The following is a 27,119-nucleotide window of genomic DNA, read 5'->3' as shown; positions in this document are numbered from 1 at the left end:
TAGTCCTTTCCCTAGCCTCAGGTAGTTTCCTCACACACATATGATTATTAGTTCTCAGCTAAAAACTCAAAAGGAACCCTCTATGAATCTGTGGAGCACTTTCCCACTCTCTTCTGCCCGCTCCTCTCAGTTTTGTGAATTCTAACCATCTTGGCCTCCTCAAATTCTGAACTCTGTCTTGGTAACTCAGGAAGACTGCCAAGCACTATTTGGGTGTCCCTCCATGCACTGTGGTCATGAAACTCTCTCCAAGATATTAAGCTGCAACGATGGTAAAGCTTACTTCATTTGTTTTCCTGAGGATCACTGTCCTGCACAGCCTGTTACTCAACAGTCTGAAAACCATTGGTAGGGTAAATCCAGTTCCTGTTGCTCCATCACAGCCAAAAAGCAGAAGTTCTTCCTTTTATCTTCTAACTGGTTGTTGTTTGTACGTGTAAAAAGTTTTGATTTCTGCTTATTAATTTTGTACCTCACTATCTGATTGAATTATCTTTTTTGTTTGTAGTAGTTTTTTAAGTTTTTTTCCCCAGGTATACGATTATATAATCTGTAAATATTTGCATTTCCAATTTGTTCCCTTCTAATTTGTTTTCACTGCCTAATTGCAACTGGTTAGTACCACTAATAGAATGCTAAATAATAATAATATTAATAATAATGGGGATACACTCTATACAGATTATGCTTTATTTTTTTTTTAATTTCTTTTTTTTTTTTGCGGTACGCGGGCCTCTCACTGTTGTGGCCTCTCCCGTTGCGGAGCACAGGCTCCGGACGCGCAGACTCAGCGGCCATGGCTCACGGGCCCAGCCGCTCCGCGGCATGTGGGATCTTCCCGGACTGGGGCACGAACCCGTGTCCCCTGCATCGGCAGGCGGACTCTCAACCACTGCGCCACCAGGGAAGCCCCAGATTATGCTTTAATAAGAAGTTTTTAAAATATTAATGGGAGTGAGTATCATTGTCTTGTTCTTCACTTTAATGAAAATGTTTAAAGCATTTTCCCATAAAGCATGACATTTGTTTTTACTAAGCAGAAATATTTTGTCATGTTAAGGAAATATCTATCAGTATTTTATGAATGCCTTTTCACCATCTGTAGAGATGACTGTCGACTTAATAATAAATAATATTAATAGACATCCTAATATTTAGCCATCCTTGATTTCCTGGAACAAATCCCTCTTAGTCATGATTAGTATTCTTTTAGTATGATGTTGGATTCTGTTTACTAATACTTTCTTAGTTTTTGTATGAAATGCTCTGTTTTCTACAATATTTTCTGGGGTTTGGTAACAAAGTAATACTCACTTCACAAAAAGAATCTGGTGACATGATGACTGAGAATTGCTTCAAAATAATCCAATCTTGGGGAGCAGTGGGGTTGGGGAGAATAAAACAAAATTGGTCATATGTTGACAACTGTGGAGCTGGATGATGAGTATCTTATACTTCATAATATTCTCTCTACTCTTATATATGTTTGAGATTTACCCCCAAAAAAGTAAAAGAAAAAAATTTTGCAAAATTTCCTTCTTTCCTATGCTTTGGGACAGTTTAAACAGCATTGAAAGTAACCACACTTAAAAAGTTTGGTAAATTTCCCTGTGTAAATTTTCATTCACCTGTGTAACTGGTTTTCACCATTTATATTTTGTTATAAAGTTGATCACTTCATCCAGATTTTCAAATATATTTGTATAAAGTCTTTCTTTCTTTGGGTATTTGTGTATCCTACAGGTGGATTTTTAAAAACGTTAAAATTGTGGTAATTTTAAAACATGAACAAAAGGAGAGAGAACGGTATAATGTACCCATCACCAGGTGTCAACAACTGTCGACAAGCATTTTGCCACACTTGTTTCGTTCAACCCCTGCATCCACTTTTTTTCTGTAGTATTCTAATGTACATCATGTTATTTAAGCAATACTTCAGTAGGGCTCTCCAACTGATAAAGATTTTTTTCCCATAACCATCATGTCATCATTATCCCCTTCCCAAATTAACAACAAGTCCTTAGTATTATATAGTAAATATATAATTTTTTGAGATGGGTGAAATGTAGGCAAGAAAAAGCCAAAAGAGAGAAAAAAATTGAGACTTTAAGAGACTATGGGAAAATGAAGTACCAAGGTCCCAGTGCAGAGTCAAGACATGAATCCATAGAAGGTACATTATATTCTGAGACTGGAGTAATGGAGGAAAAAATAGATGAAAGAACGTCTGTTGAGAAGAGAGATTCGAGGTGAACAATTCTGATGCCCTCTAATTTTCCCAATGAACTAGAAGGTAAGTTTGTTGTGAGGAGCATTACTAAGTAGGGAATTTGAGGGGATGTGACCAAAGACAAGCAAAAGGAGAGACAGTTGACCCTAAGGAATGAAGACCACAGATTTACACTGGCTCCAGTCCATACGGCTGTTTGATGCTCTCTAGCAGTATGTATGTGATTAACAGGGAAGCAGGCAAGACAGCAGCATTGATCTTGGTTGGGGTTCAGCTGAAGATTGCATGGAACTACAGGTCCCAAGGAACTATGAGTATTAATGAAAGTCATCCAGACTAGATAAAGAAGGAAGAAAAGCCAAGAGGCAGTTATTGTGCTCTCTCTTGATCTCAAAGAAAATAAATGGCTCAAAAAAATGTCTTAGTGAGGATGAGAAATGGAAGAAAGAAAATAAGAGAGCTCATGGGCTAAGAGACTATGGTTAATGAAAGACACCTTAGAATTTAAGCTTTTAGAAGTGGTGTACTTATGAGGAATGTTGAGGTCAGTGTACATGGAGAATTGGAAGGTGAAGCAGGGTAGAGAGGAAGCTTACTGACATTGAGAAGGTCAGGAATCTTAAGGCCGTGGCATTGGTGAGTGAAGTGATAGTAAAGTAATTCAGGGTAATGGCAAGATTTGAGGCAGAGAGAAAGATGTGAGTTGGGAGCCAAAATCGTTAATGAAATTTGAGGAGTTACCAGAAGGTGACTGATGACAGAGATGATGGGGGTGGAGGATTAAGAGTGATACAGTTGAATGGTAAGCTTCAAGTCACCACGGATTTCTAATAGAGGTTGAGTAATAAGAACGTGCGAGTAGCACTGGAGAAGAAGAAGGATATTGATCCCTCTCCCAACACTGAGGTACGAGTGATGTCAGGAGTCTCTCCATTTGAAAGGTTGAAGAGGAAGTGATTCTTCTGATATTAAGTGTTTCACACGGCCCAAACCATAGATAGTTTACTGCAGTAAATCTCAAATCCTCACTCAGAAAGCATATTAAATTCACCTAATTTTATTTCAGTAGATTTTCTAAATCATCATCACATTTGGAATTTTCTTGAAAAGAGTGAAACTTTATAAATAAAACTGAAGTTTTATTTTTTCCTATTAAATTTTTTAACAATATATAACTCCATATAAAATCTTACCTTAAATAATTTAATTGCTTCTGTCTGTAGAGCTTCCGAAGGTAGGGTCGTCAAAGGAGAAATGAGTCCTTCTTTGCTGTGACACAAAGTAGGGTGTCTCCATATCTGAGATGCTAAACACAGAATGAAATATGAACAGGAAACAAAGAATCACTTATTTTGGCCTCACATTAAATCAGCCCTTTAGAAATTACATCATTCTGGCTTGGCTCACAATTTAAGTCATAAAGGTCATGAAAAACCTCTGATAACATTATTTTATTTCAGTTTCCAGGCCATTGGGATTCTCCTATTTCTGTTTTGGATAAATTAAAGCTAGAAGAGTTCGGTACAAATATTCTAGGCCAAAACAAGTCTACCAGGACGTTGTCATGGTGCTTAAATGTGCTAAAGAGTGGTGACCTAGGTGGGGAGATGACTGTACATGAGAGAGAGCTGGGGGAACATACAGAGAGGAGAAGCCAGAGCAGAAGGAGACAGAAAGATAAAGAGGAACTTGACGTCATTCCTAAAATCAACATTTATTAAATTCCTACACTAGACACTGCAAATAAAATGTGATCTCTATTATTAAGTAAAGCAGAGCTTAGAATCTAGGCTCTCAATGGGGAAACCTTAGCCATAAAAAAAACTTCAGTGCAAAGCAACAAATGCTATAAAAGTTTTAAATGGTAAAGTGCATTGGGATATAATTTTAACATTTATTAGGCACCTTTTATGAGACAGATGCTGAGTTGGGATGGGTTGGCTGGGGGAGCTCCTAAGGTAGGAAGGATTTCACCAAGTTGGTGGGGAATGTGAAGGAAGAAGGGTGTTCCAGGCAGAAGGAGTAATGTGAGCAAAGGCAGAGAGGTGTGACAGGATATGGACATGTCAAGGAATGACGGTGTCCTTGGAGCCGAAGAACCACAGTGAGAATCCTGGCCCATGACAAGCAAAGCCTATGAGAAGATGGGTACATCTCAGGGAAACAGGAACTCGCAAAGTGAAAACTCCATTAGGCTAAGGGAGTTAGGGCCCATTTCATAAACCATAAAGCCTTGTACGTTATAAACTTACAAGGTTCCCCTTCTATATTTAGCAATTTGCAAACGAGTTGTTCAAATTCAGATCCAACATTTACATTGTTACTTCCAGCTGCAACAGTCAGGTGATAAAGCCAAGTGTCCTTAAAAATCAAAACATATTAATAGAAATGTTAACCAAGACACAGTTTTTGATGACTTAAGGAAAAAAAACAACTTGCATAAACAGTAGAAAACTTTGACAATGAAAAAAACACTCTTAATTTTTAAATAATAACTAAAAGCCACTTAAAGAGTTCTGAAGCCAGCTTATTTGAATTGTGCTCATAGTACCTTTTCCCCATTGTTCACATTTAGAAAAGCATAAGAAAATTAAGAAAGTAACGTGACATTAAGAGACTAGAATAAATACAACCAATTAATATTCTTTTAAGAAATACAACAAATTCTATCAAATTTAAAATCTGACTCCTAGTACATACAAATAGAACATATAAAATACCTAGGAAATCCAGAAAATTTAAAGAAGGAAATAATACCCAGAAGGAACATACCTCAACATAATAAAGGCCTTATAAGAAAAGCCCACAGCTAATATCATACTCAATGGTGAAAAAGTGAAAGCTTGTCCTGTAAGATCTGGAACAAGGCAAGGATGCCCACTCTTGCCACTTCTATTCACCATACCACTGGAAGTCCTAGCCAGAGCAACAGAGTAAGAAAAAGAAATAAAAGGCATCCAAATCGGAAAGGTAGAAGTAAAATTATCTCTGTTTGCAGATGACATTATCTTATTTGTTGAAAACCCTAAAGGTTCCATAAAAACACTGTTAGAACTAATACATTTAATAAAGTTGCGGGATACAAAATCAACATACAAAAATCAGTTGTGGGGATTTCCCTGGTGGTGCAGTGGTTAAGAATCTGCCTGCCAATGCAGGGGACATGGGTTCGAGCCCTGGTCCGGGAAGATCCCATATGCCACGGAGCAACTAAGCCTGTGTGCCACAACTACTGAGCCTGTGCTCGAGAGTCTGTGAGCCACAACTACTGAGCCCACATGCCACAACTACTAATGCCCGTGCACCTAGAGCCTGTGCTCTGCAACAACAGAAGCCACTGCAAGGAGAAGCCTGCGTACTGCAAGGAAGAGTAGCCCCCACTCACCACAACTAGAGAAAGCCTGCGCACAGCAATGAAGACTCAACACAGCCAAAAAGTAAGTAAAATAAATGAACTAATTAATTTAAAAAAATCGGTTGTGTTTGTATACACTAACAGTGAATTATCCGAAAAGGAAATTAAGAAAACAATCCCAAAACAATAGCAAAAAAAAAAAAGAATAAAGTACTTAGGAATAAACTTAACCAAGGAGGTGAAAGATTTGTACCCCAAAAACAATAAAGCACTAATGAAAGAAACTAAAGCAGACACAAATAAGTGGAAAGACATCCAGTCATAGATTGGAAGAATTAATATTATTAAAATGTCCATACTACCCAAAGCAACCCATAGAGATTCAAAGTAATCCCTATCAAAATCCCAATTTTTTTTTTAACAGGAATAGAAAAAACAATCCTAAAATTCACATGGAACAACAACAGACCCCAAATAACCAAAGCAATTTTGAGCAAGAAGAACAAAGCTGGAGGGATCATACTTCCTAATTCAAAATATATTACAAAGCTACAGTAATCAAAATAGTATGGTACTGGCATAAAAAAAGACATTAGGTCCATCAATGGGCCTAATGATTCCTTCATTAGGCCAATGGGACAGAACAGAGAGTCCAGAAATAAAACCATGCATATATGGTCAACTGATTTTTGACAAAGTTGCCAAGAATACAGTGGGCAAAGGATTGTCTCTTCAATTAATGGTGTTGGGAGAACTGGATATCCATAGGCAAAACAATGAAGTTGGAGGGCTTCTCTGGTGGTGCAGTGGTTTACAATCCGCCTGCCAATGCAGGGGACACAGGTTTGAGCCCTGGTCCTGGAAGATCCCACATGTTGCAGAGCAACTAAGCTTGCATGCCACAACTACTGAGCCTGCACTCTAGAGTCTGTGAGCCACAACTACTGAGCCCACGTGCTGCAATTACTGAAGCCCATGCACCCTAGAGCCTGTGCTCCGCAACAAGAGAAGCCACCGCAATGAGAAGGCCATGCACCGCAACAAAGAGTAGCCCCTGCTTGCCACAACTAGAGAAAGCCCATGCGCAGCAACGAAGACCTAGCACAGCCAAAAATAAGTAAATAAAATAAATTTATATTAAAAAAATGAAATTGGACCCTGATATCACACAGTACACAAAGTCATTTCAAAATGGAATAAAGACTTAAACATCAGACCTGAAACCATAAAACTCCTAGAAGAAAACATTGAGAAAAAGCTTCTGGACACGGGCCTTGGCAATGATTTCTTGGGCATAACACCAAAAGCACAGGCAACAGAAGCAAAAATAGACATGTGGAATTACATCAAACTAAAAAGCTTCTGCACAGCAAAGGAAACCATCAACAAAATGCTGAGTGGGAGAAAATATTTCAAATCATATTTCTGATAAGGGGTTAATATTTAAAATACATATAAAACTCATACAACTCAATAGCAAAAAGACAAACAATCCAATTAAAAAATGGGCAGAGGATCTGAAAAACATTTTTCCCAAGAAGACATACAGATGGCCAACAGGTACACAAAAAGGAGCTCAACATCACTAATCATCAGGGAAATGCAACTGAAAACCACAATGAGTTATCACCTTACGCCTTTTAGAATGGCAACTATCAAAAACAGAACAAAACCCCCAAAAGACAAGAAATAACAGGTACTGGTGAGGATGTAGAGAAAAGGGAGCCCTGTACACTGTTGGTGGGAATGTAAATTGGTGCAGCACTGTGGAAAACAGTATGGAGTTTCCTCAAAAAATTAAAAATAGAACTACTGTATGATCCAGCAATTCTACTTCTGGGTATTTATCTGAAGGAAGTTTTGTAATATAAATGTATATAAAATCGTAACTCAAAAAGATATATGCACCCCCATGTTCATCACACCACTATTTACAATAGCAAAGACATGGAAGCAAGCTAAATGTCCATCGATGGATGAATGGGTAAAGAAAATATGGTATATATACATACAATATTATTCAGCCTTAAAAAGGAGGAAATCCTGCCATTTGTGACAACATGGATGAATCTGGAGGACATTTCTGTGTCTGGTTTCTTAGCAGTCAGGTTTGTTGCCTGCTAACAAACCAGACACAGAAAGACAAATACCATATAATACCACTTATATGATGGATCTAAAATAGTCAAACTCATAGAAGCAGAGAGGGAATGGTGGTTGCCAGAGGCTAGGGGGAAGGGGAAACAGGGTGGTATTAGTCAAAGGGTACAAAGTTGTGGTTATACAAGATGAATAAGTCCTGGGAAAAAAAAAAGATGAGTAAGTCCTAGAGATCTATCATACAGCATGGTGCCTATAGCTAACAATGTTGTATTACATACTTTAAAATTTACTAAGAGGGAAGATCTTATGTTATGTAGTTCTTATCACACACACACAAAAATAATAATTAAAAAAGAGGTTGAGAGGAAACTTTTGGATGTGATGGATAGGTTTATGCCATAGACTGCAGTGATGGTTTCATGAGCACATAATTATTTCCAAAGCATCAAGTTGTATACACTGATTATGTATATAAGGAAGAAAGAAAGAAAAGAATCCATTCTTCTGCTCCCCAAATATACTGGACTTTTTTCTTTCTATTAAAATATATATGTACATTATATTTTCAAATAGTTGAGATTATATTAAGGATGTGCTTATACTATATTAGTAAAATTCAGAAATTATAATTATCTATTTTTAATATAAAAAAGATATAAGGCTGCAGGATATTTTATCATATGGACATTATCTAATCAATTTCCTATTGTTGAACACTTAGATGGTTACTAATTTCACACCGATAAAAAAATACCATGAAACCTAACATCTATTAAGTAAAAAAGGGTGTCTGTTATATTTTTTGTGTTTGAAATATATCAGAAATAAAATTATTTTAAAAATACTATGTCCAACAAATCTATACGTAAATCTTTGATTGTACTTAACAGTCATTTGAAAATTATTACCAATACTTAATCATATTAGTCTAAATCATTCTAAATCAACCAATTAGACCTTACGTACCTTTTCATGCTTGGATCCAATCAGGAGGTAAGTCGGACCTTGGTCTTTGGGGTGGATCACGATAGTGTAATGTGTGGATAAAAGACTTCGCCCACTGGCTTCATAATCTTCATCTGAATCACAGGATCTGTCAACCTCTTCAACTTTAGCCTCCCAGAGTCTGATCTGACCTAAAGGAAACTAAAGTAAATATTAGTAATTGTTAGGAAGGAACTTTCTAAAGATTTTCCTGCTAATATTTTTCATAGTGTTTTTCATTCTTACCTTTATAAAGCATACCTTTTTTTAAATGAATGCCTAAAGCTAACTGGATTATCCACATTGTTACAAACGTAGTAGCCACAACCAACATGCCAACTGTAATACTGAAGAACAATTTGAATACTAGACATTTAACTTTTGTGGAAAAAGCAAGAAGCCACTTCCATACAGTGGTTTGGATTATTCATTTGGACCAAAATGACACATTACCTAGTCAAGCAATTCAGTCAAAATATTCATTTGACTTTTTTTCCCCACAGAATTAATCTGATTAAGTTATTGGATCAAAATGACAAGGGTAGACATGGTCTCAATACTATTCATAGAAAAAGTAACAAAGTTAAACAGCTGGTGTGAAGAAGTGTGATTAACTATCACTCTAAACCCCAATAAATGAGGAGTGTTTTGAGGCTATATACACATATATGATATATTACACATGTAATATATCACAAAAAATGCCATCATTTCTTTCATCTTAAGTGTAAGAAAAACATCCTAAAAATGATTTATATTAAATTTTACCTACTCTTTTACTGATGAAAACCATTATTTGCTGTGTAGAATATTTAGCATATTTGTTTTAAAACTTTTCTTTAATTAAGTCCATTTATTCCAGGAACACACACAGTCTGTTTCAGATGTACAACTTCTAAAACATTCGGTCAGGTTTGGAATTGCAGCCTGAAAAAGTTCATTGTAACTCCAAGGACATTTACCATCTTACATGTCCATGCTCGGGCCCAGGGCTCAGTGCTTGGACTCTCTTTTCCCATCTACACTCACTCCCCTGGGTGATGTCATCCAAGCTCATGGCTTTTGCATCAGCATGTATTAGCTACTTCCAAATTTATAACTCCTGACTCACACTAGGTCTACTTAGATGTCTGATAGCTTTTCAACGTCACTTGGTAAGTCCTCCCCCACCACCTGCTCTCCTGAGTCTCTCCCATCCCAGTTGTTCGCAACTTGATCTTTCCAGCTGTTCAGGCCAAAAAGATTGGCATTGTCACTGCCCCTTTTCTTGCTCTCATATTCCATACCCTTTTAGTCAACAAATCCTGTCAGCAAACCTTTCAAAATATACCCAGAATCTGGTCTCTTCTCACACCTCCATTGCCACACTAAACCACAATCAGCTCTCACCTGAATTACTGTAAGAGTCTTCTAACCAGTCTCCTCCTAATTCCCTTCAGACAGTAGCTGGAGTGTTCCTGTTAGACACAGGTCAGATCATGTCACTGCTCGGCTCAAAATCCTCAAATGGCTTCTCATCTTACTTGGAGCAAAAGCTAAAGTCCTTACTATGATAAGGCCCGCTGCGATTTGGTCCCCGTTACTTCCCTGAACTCATCTCCTATTATCCTCTCCCTAACGGAGTCCAGTCCAGTCACACTGACCTTCTCACTATTCCTCAAACACACCTGGCATGCTCCTGCCAAGGCCTCTGCACTTGCTGTTCCTTTGGCTTGGAATACTCTTGCCTCTTTTACTTCCTTCAAAACCTAATTAAAATGTCGGCTTCTCAGTGAGGTCTTACCTAGATATCTTATCTGCCTAAGAGCTGATTAATAGTAAAAAATTCATTCATTTGATTAAATGCGTTGTCTTTTACGAGAAACATTGCTTTTTCCCATTAAATTAATTACAGTTATTTTCTGAGTAGTTACTATGTGCAAAGCACCATTCTGGGGACTGAGGGAATAAAATGTACTTCTGAAGGAAAAATGTGAAATTAACTTATCTATACTTTCAGAAAAAGCAAGGCAGTAAAACAAAAGCAAAATAATAGGGCAGAAAATTCACATTAATAAATAAAAAGCAAGCTTTAAAAAATAGGATAAAGAAAACTAATTCTACTATGATAATACATGACAATACTATCCTAATTGTGTGCTTTAGGCATATACCTAATCATATGACAATCAAGGTTCCATCCACTCCAATATTTAAAGATGATTATTCCTTTTACCAGAGGATTTACCATGGTTCTATAAACAGTGAATAGACCGGGTGCTTTTAAATATTCTGACTGAATTTTTTAAAAGACACTGATTGAGATAGAGACAAATTGTTTCTGAAACATCTATAGCACAAAATGAAGTAAGCCCATACCGATTCACAAGCATTCTCAACACTTTTCCAGTAATTATAATGGATTTCTGTTCAGCTATCTACATTCCTCTGACTTGTTCCTTCTGTGATCAATGTTATCCATTTTTAATAAAAAGAAAAATTATTAGTAGTAGTAATAGTAGGAACATTTAAATTCTACTCTCAGCAAATTTTAAATTATTTTTCTATTTATAAAACACAAATATAGAAACTTGGTAAAAATAGAAAGTTATTAAAAAAAAAGGAAGAAAAAAATCATCCATAATTCTACTCCCACTCAACATTTTGGTATAGTTCTTTCTGACTTTTCTGCTATGTGTATCTTTACATAGATGTGCTGGACTGAGAATTATAAACTCAGAATCCCAAACTTCCTGTGGAAGGTAAGCGTGAAAGAAGAGTCATGATTCTCCTGAGACAGCTGCAGTCAGATGCCTGGGCTGATGTATCACAGAGGCTTCTCAGTAAACTGCTGAGTACCAGCTGCCTCTGTGCTTTGTGTTCAGACCGTTGGTGCTGGCTTCTCAGATCTTCAGTGGCAGCTGCTTCCCCGACCTCTACTCCCCCAACTTTTCTAAAGTTATGTATGTCCCAAATTCTGCATTAAAATTGTTAAAACTGGGGCTTCGCCGGTGGCGCAGTGGTTGAGAGTCCGCCTGCCGTTGCAGGGGACGCGGGTTCGCGCCCCGGTCCCGGAGAATCCCACATGCCGCGGAGCGGCTGGGCCCGTCAGCCATGGCCGCTGAGCCTGCGCGTCCGGAGCCTGTGCTCCGCAACGGGAGAGACCACAACAGTGAGAAGCCCGCGTACCGCAAAAAAAAAAAAAAAAAAAAAAAAAATTGTTAAAACTAGAATACACAGAGTGGCTTCTGTTTTCCTGACTGATAATTGAGTTAGGGTTATACTGAATATGCAGTTTTGTACTGTGCTTATTCTTGTATTATTTTTATGAGCATATTCCCACATTACTTCAGAGATATCACGCTCAATGGCTGCACTGTGTTAAGTACCAACACGTGAGCGATACTGAGAATAATGGCATGCATTTTAAATATGGCTAGTCAGAACTGAGAGTGCAGACTATGAAAATAGAGCAGAGAAATACCAACTGACCTACATGGTCATTGGACCAAGAAGTTTAGCCTCATTAACACAGTAAGCAGTCACAGGCTGCTGTTCTGTGGAGCTGGCATCATTGTTTTATGCAGATACTCTTGGTCCATGCTAGTTCAATTTTTTATTTTTATTTTTTGCGGTACGTGGGCTTGTCACTGTTGTGGCCTCTCCCGTCGCAGAGCACAGGCTCCGGACGCGCAGGCCCAGCGGCCACGGCTCACGGGCCCAGCCGCTCAGTGGCACGCAGGATCCTCCCGTACCGGGATACGAACCCGTGTCCCCTGAATCGGCAGGCAGACTCTCAACCACTGCGCCACCAGGGAAGCCCTAGTTCAATTTTTATAGTTTCAGTAATCCAAAGATGACATGGGGTATGCACAATGATAATTAGGTATACATTTCACATTTGGAAGATACCCATCTTTTTACTTTGAAAATGCAATAACTCAAGTTTTGGCGGGGAGGAGATTAGTTAAAAATGAACGAATGGGATAGAGATATGCAGATGGATGGATAGATAAGTGGTATCTAGAGATTCGAGGGCCTGAGACAGGACTGGATTCTTTTCCCTTCCCAGCTCTTTTTTCCTAGCTTGCTGTTCCCTTCAATCAACCTTATCTAGTCTGTCAGACCTGGAAAATATGAGAAATTGATGGTTGAAAGTGGGATAGAGGAAGACTTTTCTAGGTCTTAGAAGAAGAATTAATTAAAAGTTACTAAGGCTTATAATTAAGAATCAAAACCCCTGTAGGGGGCTTCCCTGGTGGCGCAGTGGTTGAGAGTCCGCCTGCCGATGCAGGGGACACAGGTTCGTGCCCCGGTCCAAGAAGATCCCACATGCCGCCGAGCGGCTGGGCCCGTGAGCCACGGCCACTGAGCTGGTGCTCTGCAACGGGAGCGGCCACAACAGTGATAGGCCCGCGTACCGCAAAAAAAAAAAAAAGACCCTGTAGGTCTATGATTACCTTAGTAATAAATTTTATGCAAAATTTCAACCTTATCAAAAATTCTAAAGTTTGAGCTAGCAACAGAACAGTGAAAGGGAAAACTTGAAGCCATAACAAACAAAAAATTCCTCCAATTAGCATATTAAAAATACATACATACCTTATCTTCTTGACTACGAAAATAATATAATGTTTTTCCTATAAGTGTACACCAGACTCTCTTGGAGTAGCCATGTTTTACCTGAAATCATATTTCAAAGAATTACAAATGTAGCTCAGAACTCTGACACCTTAAAGTATAGTTTATACACTTTATTTGAAGTTGTTCAGCTATCCAGTTTGCTTGAGATATAAGTGATATTCCAACTAGACTATCCAAATGCTATTTAAAATTTACCCATTATAGTAATAGCATGGTATGTTTTGCTTTGGTGATCACCATTCAACATTTAACGAATGTTTACTATATGTCAAGTACTATGCCTAGGACTAAGGATTCAAAGATGCAGTTTCACAAGTAAGTATATTTCATAGTTTTTATATTACATAGATTTCCAATAACTCTGTGGGGCTCTCTGGGTTAACACTCTAATGTTAGAAACAAGACTGAAACCTAAGAATTCTAGTGATTTCCAAAATGTAAGAGATTCATTCATTCAAAACATTTGATGCCTTCTCCAGAGTAATAATACACTGAACACATTTGATACCTTCTCCAGAAGGATACACACAAAATTGTAAAATAATAATACTAAAAGCTATTATTACATATTGAGTACTTCCTATATGTCAGGAACTATGTCAAGTGATTGGGATGGAATCTGAATCTGATTCCTGACTGAATAGTCAGAGGCTGGTCTAGATACTGGGGGGACGGATATGAATGAGACACAGTCGCCTTCCTCAAGGAGCTCACTGCCTCGTGAGGAAGACAGACAACTAACCCAGCAGCGTGCTATATATCTTCAACAAGAACACAAGGAGTTTACAAGCCTAGTTTTTTTTGTTTTTTTGTTTTTTTTTGGTGGAAGACATTCTACCAAAATTTGTACTGAATACCACAGGTTTTTCATCGTTTGGTAGCCTTATGAAGATCCTCACTGTGAGCTCCTCTCTGCCCCAGTTCTGCCCAGGTACAGGCATTGAAGATCTTTGCCAGACAGTCCCAGCTACACCCTCAAGCCTAGAAAAACACCAAAAACCCCATTCCCATCAGTGGGTAAGATTGATAGTAGGCTCTGTTGCCCCAGACCTAGAATGTAGTGAGCCTGGTTGAGTTTGCCCTATAATCCCACTACCCTGGCAGCCCTGCCAACCTCTGCCTTGAGGCTTGACCCTCTCCTGCAATAGTTAGAGTGGGCTTCAATTTGGAGTGGCCCACCACCTGGAAACCAAGACACTGGCCGGTAAAAACGAAAGCCCAACATTCCATTGTCATGCTTGCCCATGGTGATAAATACAAAGGAGAAAACTACAGCAGGAGAGAAGGAAGTGCCTGGAGAAGGAGGGACATGTTTTACAATTTAAAATAAGGCGGTCAGGAAGGCATCACCAACACTGATTCAAGCCTTGGAGGAGGTAGATGAGCTATGCAGTCAGTCACCTGAGAGAAGAACACTCCGGGCGAGGAAGCAGCAAGCGCCAAGGTCCTGAGACGGTGTGTGCCCATGTGTCTGAGACTAAGCGAGGAAGGGGAGAGGTCACTGGGGAAGGGGCAGCGTATAGGGGTGGGGAGCACACATATTTTGCAGGGCCCTTGTAATGACATAACATTTAAACGGACTGCTCTGACGGTTGTACAATGAGAAGAATATAAATTATTGCCACAACGGATTTTACAGTCAGCAAGTCACGACAGTAGAAAAGGCCTGGATTCTGAGGTCAAATGGACCAAGGCTTAAATTCCAGCTCTACCACATACTGGATGGATGATGTCCTCAGGCAACTGACTTGACCTCCCAAGTTCTGTCGTTAACATGGGATTACTGTACACCTCATTCATTGGGCTGTTGTGATGACCAAAGGAGAAAATGTAAATAAAGGATACTAGTAGTTACTCAATAAATGCTTCCTGCCTCACTATGCGTAAGGAGAAGTAAAACACATGTTTCGTTTAAACCCACAAATGCAGCCAGCCTTTGGGCTTTCCAAACTATGGTTTAAGCAAACAAATAACTCCACCATCTAACAGTTTGATGGATTTAAATGTTGCTTGAGGAAAAACAAAACAAAACAAAATGTCGCATTTGGCAAGACATGTTTCGGTTTAATTAAATTTAGAAACATATATTTACAGATAAATATCCTGGAAGTTTTAAATAGCTTGTGTTATGCAGCTTTTTTTTTTCTCCTTTTAAACAGACTCCAGAAAGCAGTCTTAGCAAAACTGAAGAATAATGCATCTGGCTATAGAGAGTATACTTTTGAAATGATTTATCTTTAAAGAGAACAATGTGTGCCTTTGAGGAACTACAAATTAATGAAGACTTCTGCCAACTTACAGTAAAAGCTGTGTTTTAAAACATAGTCTATCTTCTTATGTACATCTGATTATGTTAAGATTTCCTCCAATTCTGACTTATTCTGAAAAAATCATAATAAAACAAATTACACTAGAAGAATCCTCGCAAAGGTTTAAAGACAATCTCAAACCTCAAGGCTTTGGTGAACTAAATAGTTGAAAGAATAAATTTTTTTACCTTGCATCCATAACAAAGTTACTTATATCAGTTCTCTCTGAAACTTTGATGACAAATAGTATATCATATTCTGATTGGCCTTTGTCATCACACAAAACATAAGCTCCCATGGTCTTCTCCCCTCTCCTATATTTTCATGCCCGTAGCCTCTTCACCACAAGTCCTGCCACCTGTCTTGCTGACTTCAGCATCTAGGTAAAACTCTTGTGATAATAATAGCTAGCACTTTTGGCGTGTTTATGATGTGCCAGGCACTATTCTAAAGCACTTGACATGCTTAAATAATTTATTTAATCTTCCCAGCACCTGTGAGGTTGGCACTATTATTATTCCCACTTTACAGACAAGGACACTAAGGCACAGAGCCTCTAAGTAATCTATTCAAGGTCACACAAGTGGCAACTGTCAGAGGCAGGACATGCACCCATGCAGTCTGGCCCCTGAACTCTTGCCCTAGCCTCTTTGCTGTACTGCCTCCCTACAATCTTAACTCACAGTTCCTTGCTCTCTTCATTTCTAAAGACCTTTGCTATCCTTCCATTTTTGCCATTCATCCGCTTGGCCACACCCTGGTCCTTTTTCCTTCATTGGGAACTGCTCCACTTCTGAAATTTACATTCTACTCTCTGATCCCAACCTTCCCCCAGCTCCCACCCTCCTACTCACACCACTCCTATTCTTTGACCTCATTCAAAACTTTTAAGTCCTCCAACCCTTCCATTTTATTCCAGTTTATCGGTTCCCTCCTGGCTTCTCTTCCTTCTCCACCAACCTTGGATTTGATATTTGATCACAAAACAACTCTTGCTCTAAAACCTGTGATTATGTTGCATTCCCATGCTTCTAACAAATCCACACAACAAAATTTCACCTCCATTTGCTTTTAAGTGATCCAGTGGAGCGTGTAGGAAGAGAAAGAAGGTTACGGGAAGTTTTAAGAAATGACATTAGCCATAGTTAATAACTGTTGAAACTGGGTAATGAATATATGAAGGTCCTTTCTATTATTCCTTCTACTTTCACATGTGTTTGAAAATGCCCATAATGAAACACTGATTTAAAAATCATCATCTTGATATGCATAAAGCAAGTAAAATGTTCATTGTGGAATTTAGGTGGTGGGAATATGAGTGTTCACTGTAAAATACTCTTCCAACTTTTCTGCGTATTTGAAAATTCACATAATAAAATGTTAGAAAAAAATGACTATCCTCACATCACTACAATGTAAAGTCTCTGCTCTTATTTCTGAGCATCTTACAGAAAAATAACCAATATGAACTCAAATCACTGAAGTCAGGTGGGCCCTCGGTAAATCAATCCTTCTATCTGTCCTTGGGTATATCTTACTTCCCTTATTCTCAGTCCTTTCCTTCACTCTCATGGAACTGTCCACTGGAGTAATCTTCATCAAAGAAAACCGAGGACATCAGACATGATTTCACTCATTGCCCCACAAACTTGGATTTTCATCCTCACCTTTCTGCAAGTCCAGCCCCTCCACAGTGCCCTCCCACCATGCCCGATCACCCATTTCTTCTGGACTTTGTTCTTAACCTCCCACTTCTCTTTCCCAGCTTCCTCCCTTCAATTTGGAAACTCAAGGTATGCCTTTCCCATCTGAAAAAGTGCCTCTCCTGACACCATGTTCCCTCCCAGCTTGATTCTTTCTCATGTGCTGGAAAGTATGGGCAGTCCTCCACACTCAATACTGCACTTACTCATCACCCGGTTACTGTTCAACATACCACAAGGCACTTTCTGCCCTAGCACTTGACTGCATCTGACACTACAGATCACTCCCTCCCTGTCAACCACTCCACCCGTGGCCTCCAGGACTTAACTCTCCAGGGTCTCTTCATACATCACCTTTATGTGCCCTCAAATTTTGGGAACCGGAGTATCCCATCAACAGTCCCCTGCTCTTCCCACCCTACACAGTTTCCTGGGTGATTTCTCTTACTGTTGTGGATTCAACTATCATATCCATGCTGATAATTCCCCAAATCCTTCTCTCCAACCTAGCCCTCTCCTCTGATGGAGATTGGTGTTGCCACTGCCTGCTGGACTTCTTAACTCAGGTGTCTTCACAAGCTCTAAACATTGACAGTTCCCAAAATAACCTTTTAGTCATCCTAAACTGCTCCTGTTTTCTGAGCTCTCTATTATCTGGCACGGTCTTTCACCCAGCCATCCTTAACTCTCCCACTTCCTAGTCTCTGAATTCAGTCTAACGGAAGACTTTACCTCCTAACATTATTCAGATTCACCCTCTGGTCTCTTTCCCCATGACCAGTTCAGAGTCCCATCCTCTTGAGGAAAACCACTTCCACTTACTGTTCTTAGAACCTCCAGTTTGCTTCCCACAAATTCATCTTCCTCTCGGCAGAGTAATCTGTTAACAGCATGAATATAGCCATGTTCCTGTTACAAACCCTGAAGGGTTCCACAACACCTTCAGGATGAAGAACAAAGTCCTTAACAAGACAAAAAAGCCCTCCATGATCGGGACCCTCCAACTTTTTCTCCAAAGGACTTGCTCTTCACATAGGTGGCACTGCTTTGAGATACTGTGTCTTTTGTTCGTGCTGTCTTCTAGCCCGGGATACCTTTCCTTGTCCGTTTCCAAAATTAATTCCTACTCCTCCTTGGAGACTTGGCACAGGCAAATCTTCTCTGAGAAGTTGTTCCTGATCCCACAGTCTAAATTAGGTTTCTCTGTGACCTTAGGATGCACGTCAACAATAGTATTTTATATACATCATTATAAATATGCGGACGTCCTTTTCCTTCCCAATAGATATGAGGCTCTCTGAGGGATGGGGCAGTGGCCTATTCATCTTAATACCCTGCAGCTCATCGCCTGACATGTGGTAACTGCTCAATACATCTTTTTTAAATAAATGAATTTTTATATAGGAAATGTTCTTCCAAAGCATTAAAAGTTGCAAGAGTGACTGTCCAGAATCAAATTAGTCAAGTTCTTAATATCTACCTACATATTTATGTACTTAATAATAACAGTGTGACAGCTTGGAAAAGCCTCCTCCCCTCCAAAGTATTCAAATGCTGCTCTGCCGTATCTGGGATTGTAGCCTGAACGTGAGCTCAGAACAAGTCACTCAAAATGAGTTTTTCTCTTATAAGGCTTTGCAGGTGAAAATATGGGGGTGGACAAGCCTTCACAAATGGTAGGAAGGAAACCTAATAAGCATCCTGTCTATAAATTCTAATGGTTTAGTCATCTGATAATCACATCAACTTATACTCATTTAAAATGCAATTGTGAAATGGGAAGCAGGGAACAGCAGAAATGTAACAGGAGTGGAAATTGACAAGCCATGCCAACAATTAAAAATAAGCAAAAAAACAAAAACACTAATTGTGAAAGAAGTAACAAACCCTTAGCCATGAGATCATATTAAAGCTTAAGGGTTTGATAAACATAGCCCTTGAAACAGGAGGACACCTAGTTACTATGAATTAGAATAAGAATGTGATGTAAAGTGGCACTGTGTTCGTTGGAAAACATATATCAGCACAATACCAAGGAGTTCTCAAGCCCATCAGTAACTGAAAAAACATTTTCATGGTAATGTAATGTTTTGGAAAGAAACATAGTGCATCTCTTTGTTGAATGTATTGGTAATTTTTTTCTCCAGTCTTTGTAAATATTACTGAAGGGCGCCCACCTACATTCCCACGTTAATATTAAGTATAAATTACATGGTGGCATAGCTCATCTACAGCTAAATTTTTCACCTCTTACATAAATAAAGCACATGAGTGATGAGTGATGACGTAGAGGTTATTTTTGTGGGTAATATTTTGCATGTAAATATCTTATTGTAGTTATAAAGCAGAACTAACACACCATTGTAAAGCAATTATACTCCAATAAAGATGTAAAAAAAAAATCTTATTGTATTGTTCTAAAAGTGACCAATTGAACTCTTAAAAATTTATAAATAATATTTATCTTAGCGTAAATCAATACTTCCTCATTCTAAAAACGTTAGAAAGCAGAACTAAGCAAAAATGAAGTAAAAACCACCCAGAGATATCTAATATACCTTAGTATATTTCTTAGTCAGACATTTTTCTACAAACATGTTTACCAAAAATGGCATAACAACCATTTTTATGTACTTATGGTAATACGTTATTTTATCACCTAACAATACATCATAACCTATTTCTAAAACATTAAACATTCTTTTACAACATTTAAAATTACTGCATAGTAAAGCATTACCTGATTACATAAATATTTATTTAAAACTATGCTCTACTCTACATCTAAGTTGATCCCAGTTTTTCTTTATTATAAACCATGATGTGCAAGTAACCTTTCTGCAGTCACGGAAATGTTCTGTATCTTGAGAGAGTGACAGTAAATATGTCAAAACTCATCAAATTCTGCACTTAAGATCTGCATTTCAATGTATGTTAATTATATCTCATTTGTTTTAAATAGGAGAGGAAAAACCATGCTGTGATGGACATCCTCTTACTTAAATCTTATGCAAATTAAGATAAATTCCTAAGCATAAATTTCTTGGACTGAGATTGCTGGATCAAAGGGTACATATATATGTTCATAAAACATTTAATATTCATTCATTTGTTCATTCAAAAATATTTATTGAGTAAACACTTTAGTCAAGACATTGCCAAATTTCCTTCTAAAGTAATAAACTCACTAGCAAATTTCTTAATTTGTGTCAATACTGCATTTCATACTTTTAAAAGAGGTCCTCCCTTGATCCGATTTTTGAAAAATATCCATTATTTCTTGCTTTTTAAGAAAATTATTATTGATCGTGGAACATTTTCCCATATGTTTATCGATCATTTGTATTTCTTCTCTCTACTATCTCTACTTCTCTCTCATTGTGTCCTTTGTTCCTTCCCCTCACTGGTATTTATCCTTTACTTACTGATTAGAAAAAGCTTGTTTTTCATGTTCAAATACCTTTCCAAATCTTCTCATCGGTCTTTTAAAAATTCTGCTTAGAGAAATTCTGATGGTAAGACCATTTACTTTTTTTTTTTTTTTGGGGGGGTTGTGCCACACAGCTTGTGGGATCTTAGTTCCCCGGCCAGGTATTGAAGCTGGGCCCTCGGCAGAGGTTCTGAAAAGCTCAGTCCTAACCACTGGAACGCCAGGGAACTCACAAGAACATTTACATTTTTTATGTAGGGTAGTCAAATTTATCATTTTTCATCTTCATGGTTTTTGTCTTTGGTATCATACTTAAAACACTCTTCCCCACCCCAAGATAACATAAATACTCAGTACTTATATTCTCTGATGCCCACTTTTTATGATCGGGGGCTAATTCCATCATTGCCTGGGATACTGCTATGTATAAGAGTTCCCACCTTGGTGAGCAATCCCTTCACCGTTGGTTTGCCCTCAGGTTGGAGGAAAAGGGGGTTGGCAGCTTGTACCCGAAGAACGTTCTGTAACACTTTAATCCATTCCTCCAATATATTGGGAGAATCTGCAGTCAGATAGTATGTGTGTTTTTCAGTGGTCAACTAGAATGGGATAAGAAAGGGATAGGAAAGGAAACTCTGAAAATTTTAGGATATTAGCACTTCCTTGTCCATTCTTCAAACATCACTACCTAACATGGAAACAAACATGCTGAACCTTGAATCCTAGGTTCTAAATAAATGATTCCATAAATCACGTAGCATATTTTAACCACTTTGTGAGAATGACAGTTAACTTTTTCTGAAATAATTTTTTTCACTTCTGTTTACTTCAAAACTCTTTACAGTATTAAGCTTTGGGGTCATGATTTTTTATCTCGTTTACTCATTACATTTTCCTTTTCTCCCTTAAATGTGCTACAGGTTCCTGGTTGTTGAAATGAGGAGCAGAATGATTTCAGACTGTAATAAAATAACAGACTTTAAGCAAATAAAGAGAAGCTATTTGTTATGGAAATGAAGAAATCAATTATAAATAAAATAAGAAAACCTATACGGCAGAAGAGGAATTCTTAAACATGTAATCAGATATTATGAACTCACAATTTCTCAAGTTCAAATTAGCCACATTTCAAATATTCCAAATATTTCAGGAGCCTACAAATGATTCTTATCTGCCATGCTCCAAGACAAAGGTTTCCCTGATTCTCCTTTCTACATTTTTGGGCAGTCCTCATCTATTATCCACTGGAAACACTGATAATGTACCTTTCTAGTAAAATATTCTATTCTACCCTCCAAAGGAGCAAGATAAGAAAATAATGATTATTAAAGGCATTTCAGATATAAAGCATCTGAATTTTAAATCACACATACCAAACTGTCTCGATAGCTTGTTTTTTTTGTTTGCTTGTTTTAATTTAACAAAGGTTTCTAGCAAGACTGGCATTACGTGTGGGTGAAATGGTCAGCAGCTACCTCTGCCATGTGACTCAGTGGGAGTCAGGACAGCCCCTCTGCTCACCAATAATATCCTTCCCACTTTGGTGTTACAGCCTCTGAAGTTCATAGAACTGCCATTTTCCGGTTCTCGATTAAATTGCAAACATTTCTGAATTTAATAGTACATTAAATTATGAATATCTTGTTGGGAATTCATTTATCAAATAACCCTCCCCTAAAATAGCTTGACAGTTTGAGAACAGAAAATGGCTGGGAGGGTTAGTGTGGGCAAAGAACCGTGTAAAGGATCAAGGGCAAAGAAAGTGTAGAGGAGAGTTACTCACATATACTCAGGTCAGGTTATATTATAGTTTTAACTAAGAAGTCCTAGGGTTTCACACATTTGGGGGGCATCAAACTGACCCCAAAATGGAATAAACAAACAATTGAACACGCAATTTCCACTCTATTAGCTTACGTAATTGAGAACTGAGCTTTGCATGATACAAAAAAAGAAAAAAAAAAGTACCTGAACTGTTTGTTTGTTATCTCCTCTTAAAATGCTGCAGGATGCACTAAGTTCAATATGGCCCTGGGGTTTTCTGATTACATCACTCTGTATGAAAGGAAGAAAACCAATGCAAAGTGATTACCTATAATAGTCATAATAAGAAATGCTTTGTCTAATTAATTGCATTACATGGAAGAAAATCAATCAGGAGTCTGATTTATAGTTTGAGGAATTCAGTTCTAAATAACAAGCAATTTCCACTCACCGGAGATTTGTAGTAAAGTAATTCACCACCTTTAAGAACAAACCATCTCCGCTTCCAAGTCTTGACTTTACCACTCATTTTTAATAAGTAGCCAGATTTTTCCAGTGGTTCCTAATTAAAGAGATTTAAAAAAAATATTTAAGTTTCCCTCTGGAGGCTCAAACTAACAGATACATTTAATGTTTAAAAAAAAAAACTGATTCAGTGTTTACATTTTTCCCATTATCACTGGAAGACAAGCAAGTTTTCGGGAGCTTCTGCTCTGGCTGTGAGCACTCTACGTCTGTGGAGTAAGCATCTGGGGGAATAGCATAATCACTTTCAGAAGCCACAGAAGAGAGAGACACACCTAGATGAATAAAGAAATAAATCAAGTCAGTATTTAGTAATTGGGTGGTCCAAATGCTGACTGTCAGGTTTCTTAAGAAATACATCTAATCCCAAATCATAAACCTTCCTAGACTAGATGTAGTCCATACCTTTGGCCATGAAGTACCTTTAGAGCAGAAAACAGAACTTAAGCGTAAGGACTATCATGCAAATCTCCAAGGAAGTTAAAGGAACATAAATAATATTTTGGTATGATTATAAGCACAGCTATTTTTACATATATAAAATGTATGCAGTAGCCTAACTATATCTTTTATTAGGGATTAAAAATATGTGTATTTACATATTGGCATGTAGGCAAACAAATGTTGAACCTTAATTTATCAAGATTTGTACAATCACACTTTACTGCACTTAATTTTTGTAATCATTTTTTTAACATCTTTATTGGAGTATAACTGCTTTACATGTAATCATTTTTAAAGTAACATCACATTAAGAAAGACACACAAGTCCAATACTACTAGTTTATAGATTTTGAAAATCTTTCATAAAAGAGATGCAATAAGACTTAAAGATATAAACAGACTATTTCATTTGCCAGCAGCTCTAATGTAAAATTCAAGGGAGCATTTTTCACAATAATTCACTTGCCATTTTAGAAAACAACTTGTAAGTTGCAAGCCACATTTGGAGAGTCACTACAATTGGAGATTTTGAAAATATTAAATAAAATCAAGGACTTAAGTCATTATTCATTACAGTATGTGGCAATTTTTTAAGTGTTTATTAACATTTAAGGGAAACATTAGGACAATGTCACTATATTATTCCTCTTATTTATTTGACTAAGATAAGTAATGGCTGTGATAATAGTAATATCTTTATTTTTCAAAGAGTAACAGAAATTTAGATCTACAAAGGACCTCAGAGATCATCCTGGTTCATGCCCTCATTCTCTAAGGAGACTAAGGTCCACAGATTAAAGGATTTGTCCAAAGTCAAACAGCTAGGCAGAGGCAATGCTGGACTGCAAATCTCAGGCTCCTAGCCCCAGGGTGCTAGGGACAGAGCAGAGAACAAAACGAAGAAATTTCTGCCCTCATGGAACACAGATTCTAGTCGGGGGAGACAGACAAAAATCAGGGAGCAAATGCCATGGAAAAATAAAATGTAGAGTGGACTAAAGGGAATTAAAAGAGCTAGCAGTTAGAGAAGGGCAAAGGACTACATTTGAATGGTGTGCTCTGGGCAGATCTCCTTGAGAAGGCAGTGTCTCAACTGGAGGAGGCAAAGGAACATCTGGGGCAAGAATACCAGGTAGAGCAAACGATCAGTGCAAGGTCCTGAACTAAAGGAATGAATGGCATGTGCCAGGAACAGCTAAAGGGTCTGGATGGCCAGAGATGAGTAAGAGAGAAGAAAGGAGGAGATGAGGTCGAAGACATCAAAGAATCACATAACATGTTATAGTCTTTGTAAGAGGTCCTTGCAGTGTTTTGAGCAAAAGTGTGATATAACCTGATTCTGGCTGTCAAGGGGGCAAGGTCATATAGCAAAGGGACCGATGGAAGCCCAAAATATTAAACCTATGAGAGCTGAACAGCTCCTGTTGAAGCTGAGGGGTTTGGGAGTAGCTAGGGGTTCCATGGAACACAGTTTGAAAACCAACATACTGTGCTGCATTAAAGGCTTTTGTAAAGTACAGATGTCATTTAATGTGACTGGCTCTCTCAGTCAAAGAGAGAGCCAAAAATTTCTTCAAAATCTACAAAAATCGTAGACATGCCCAAAGTAAGTTTTTGTTGGTTTCCATCTTAATATCAGATTAACCACCATATTTTTTTTTTTTTTTTTTTTTTTTTTTTTTTTTTTTTTTTTTTTTTTTTTTTTTTTTTTTTTTTTTTTTTTTTTTTTTCTTTTTTCTTGCGTTATGCGGGCCTCTCACTGTTGTGGCCTCTCCCATTTGCGGAGCACAGGCTCCGGACGCGCAGTCTCGGTGGCCATGGCTCACGGGCCCAGCCGCTCCGCGGCATGTGGGATCTTCCCGAACCGGGGCACGAACCCGTGGCTCCTGCATCGGCAGGCGGACTCTCAAGCACTGCGCCACCAGGGAAGCCCAACCACCATATTTTTAGATATATTCTTCTGCCATTTAGCAGTGCAACAAATTTAGCTGAAATAAGTCTATCCTATAAATTATCCAAAATCACACAGTAACTGTAAAAGAAGAACCTAAATTAGGTTAAATTTAAATTAAACCAAGTATCTCACTTTATTCCTATAACGAAGTGATCTCTCTTTTACAGATAAGGTTAAAAAAAAAAAACAAAAAACAGAACAAAACAAAAAAACCCACTGTCTTGTCTGGAATCACAAAGAGAATTTAGAAGAGAATTAGGACTAAAATATAAGCACCTTAGTCCTAGGTGAATACTCTTTTCACTATGAGTGGAAGGCAGCACAGATTTTTTTTTTAAGTCCTATTATAGAGATAAAATTCCCATTAAATATTCTGAATTTTTTGGAGTTGTCTTGTATGCCTGAGACTCTCCCTTACCTCGTTTCATTGCTCTGGGACTGCCTGGCCCACTCCGACTGCGAGAGTCTGACTCTGAAGTCCGGGAGCTGGATCTGGAACTATCTTCTTCCTCTGACCCAGAGGAGTCATCCAGGAATGGGTTGCTGCTTATCTGGGTCGCCTTCTGAAGAAAAGCAAAACAGCCTCCCTGTGTCCATCCTTAAAGTCACCACTCTCTTTAGGTATAGAATGTTTTACCAGAAGTTATGGAATAAGATTTTTTAAGGAATACAAGAAAATATTTTGCCATTATCAAAGTCACGTTGTTAAATCCCAAATTCCAATTAGCAAGGCATTTGTCAATTATAAAAGATTCCTAAGAACATAAGCCTGTTAATACCTGACGATACTTTTTTTCCTGACACTTATTTTAATTAGGTACTTCACACAAAGGAGGGGAACCCTGGCAGTGATACAAAGATCTTTCTATATTAGGAGTTTTCATTACATCATTAATACTATTTCCTTTAAGCAATTAAGAGCTATGGAGGGGGTGGAGACTCACATGTAGCATAACAAAAACGGAGCATATCAGACCTCTAATACTCCAATAAGAATAAATATCTTCTCTAGATCTTTCCATTTCTTCTCTTTTAATAATATGCTAGTGTGAACTTCTAAAACTCCCTATAAAGGGACAGTCCATGTAAAATGTCAAGAATGGAATCTGGAGCTTGACTAAACAGTTTCCTTGATTCATCATGAGGAGCCCCACATGTTTAACAGTAACAATAATGAGTTACCCCTTTTAAAGTTGTGTACACTGGGGTTGTCATATTCTTGTATATCAGTGATGTATAAAGTGCTGATGTGGTATAGGAAAGCACTGCAACAGAATCTGAAACAGAAAACAAAACAATTAAGAAAACAGACCTTCTAACTAGTGCTTATGTCTATTTCTTATGAATGTGAATTAGCGAAACTTCCAATTAAAGAGAAACTGGATGAACATACAATACTCATTACATAGTCTACCTGAAGAATTATGGCATTTATGGCAGTTTTAATTATACACTCTCTTACATGGTTCATTACGTCCTCAGGTGTGCTAGTCCCCCAGCTAGACTGTAAGCTCTTTGAGAGCAAGGATCTTAGCTTTTATTTCTTTGGCATCTCCATCCAGCTCACAATGGGCAGAAATGAGCACAAACACCTGCTGACTGATTCAGTGAGCAGTACCCTATGAAGATATTCTCTGACTATTCAGAGACCTATTACTGACACGTGTTAAAACATCGTCACTTTTAAACCTTTAT

The 27,119-nt window shown here is 38.0% G+C and overlaps 1 protein-coding gene across 1 annotated transcript in view; it reads right to left on the bottom strand.

Moving 5' to 3' along the window:
* PLEKHH2 (pleckstrin homology, MyTH4 and FERM domain containing H2) overlaps positions 1 to 27,119 on the bottom strand; it is a 102,728-nt gene that overhangs the window by 27,965 nt on the left and 47,644 nt on the right. Inside the window, exons 9-18 of the mRNA XM_007459949.1 lie at positions 26,607 to 26,701; positions 25,843 to 25,987; positions 23,165 to 23,301; positions 22,953 to 23,063; positions 22,706 to 22,792; positions 21,178 to 21,336; positions 13,254 to 13,334; positions 8,655 to 8,834; positions 4,483 to 4,591; positions 3,424 to 3,536 (exon numbers count right to left, since the gene is read on the bottom strand). Of these exons, the coding sequence (XP_007460011.1) occupies positions 3,424 to 3,536; positions 4,483 to 4,591; positions 8,655 to 8,834; positions 13,254 to 13,334; positions 21,178 to 21,336; positions 22,706 to 22,792; positions 22,953 to 23,063; positions 23,165 to 23,301; positions 25,843 to 25,987; positions 26,607 to 26,701 (1,217 nt within the window). The remainder of the gene's footprint in view (positions 1 to 3,423; positions 3,537 to 4,482; positions 4,592 to 8,654; positions 8,835 to 13,253; positions 13,335 to 21,177; positions 21,337 to 22,705; positions 22,793 to 22,952; positions 23,064 to 23,164; positions 23,302 to 25,842; positions 25,988 to 26,606; positions 26,702 to 27,119) is intronic.

The sequence above is a fragment of the Lipotes vexillifer genome, unplaced genomic scaffold (genome assembly GCF_000442215.2).
Source record: "Lipotes vexillifer unplaced genomic scaffold, Lipotes_vexillifer_v1.1 scaffold666, whole genome shotgun sequence".
Lineage (NCBI taxonomy): Eukaryota > Metazoa > Chordata > Mammalia > Artiodactyla > Lipotidae > Lipotes > Lipotes vexillifer.
Note: the sequence above shows the minus strand (reverse complement) of the source record. Positions and strands in the feature narration are given on the sequence as shown.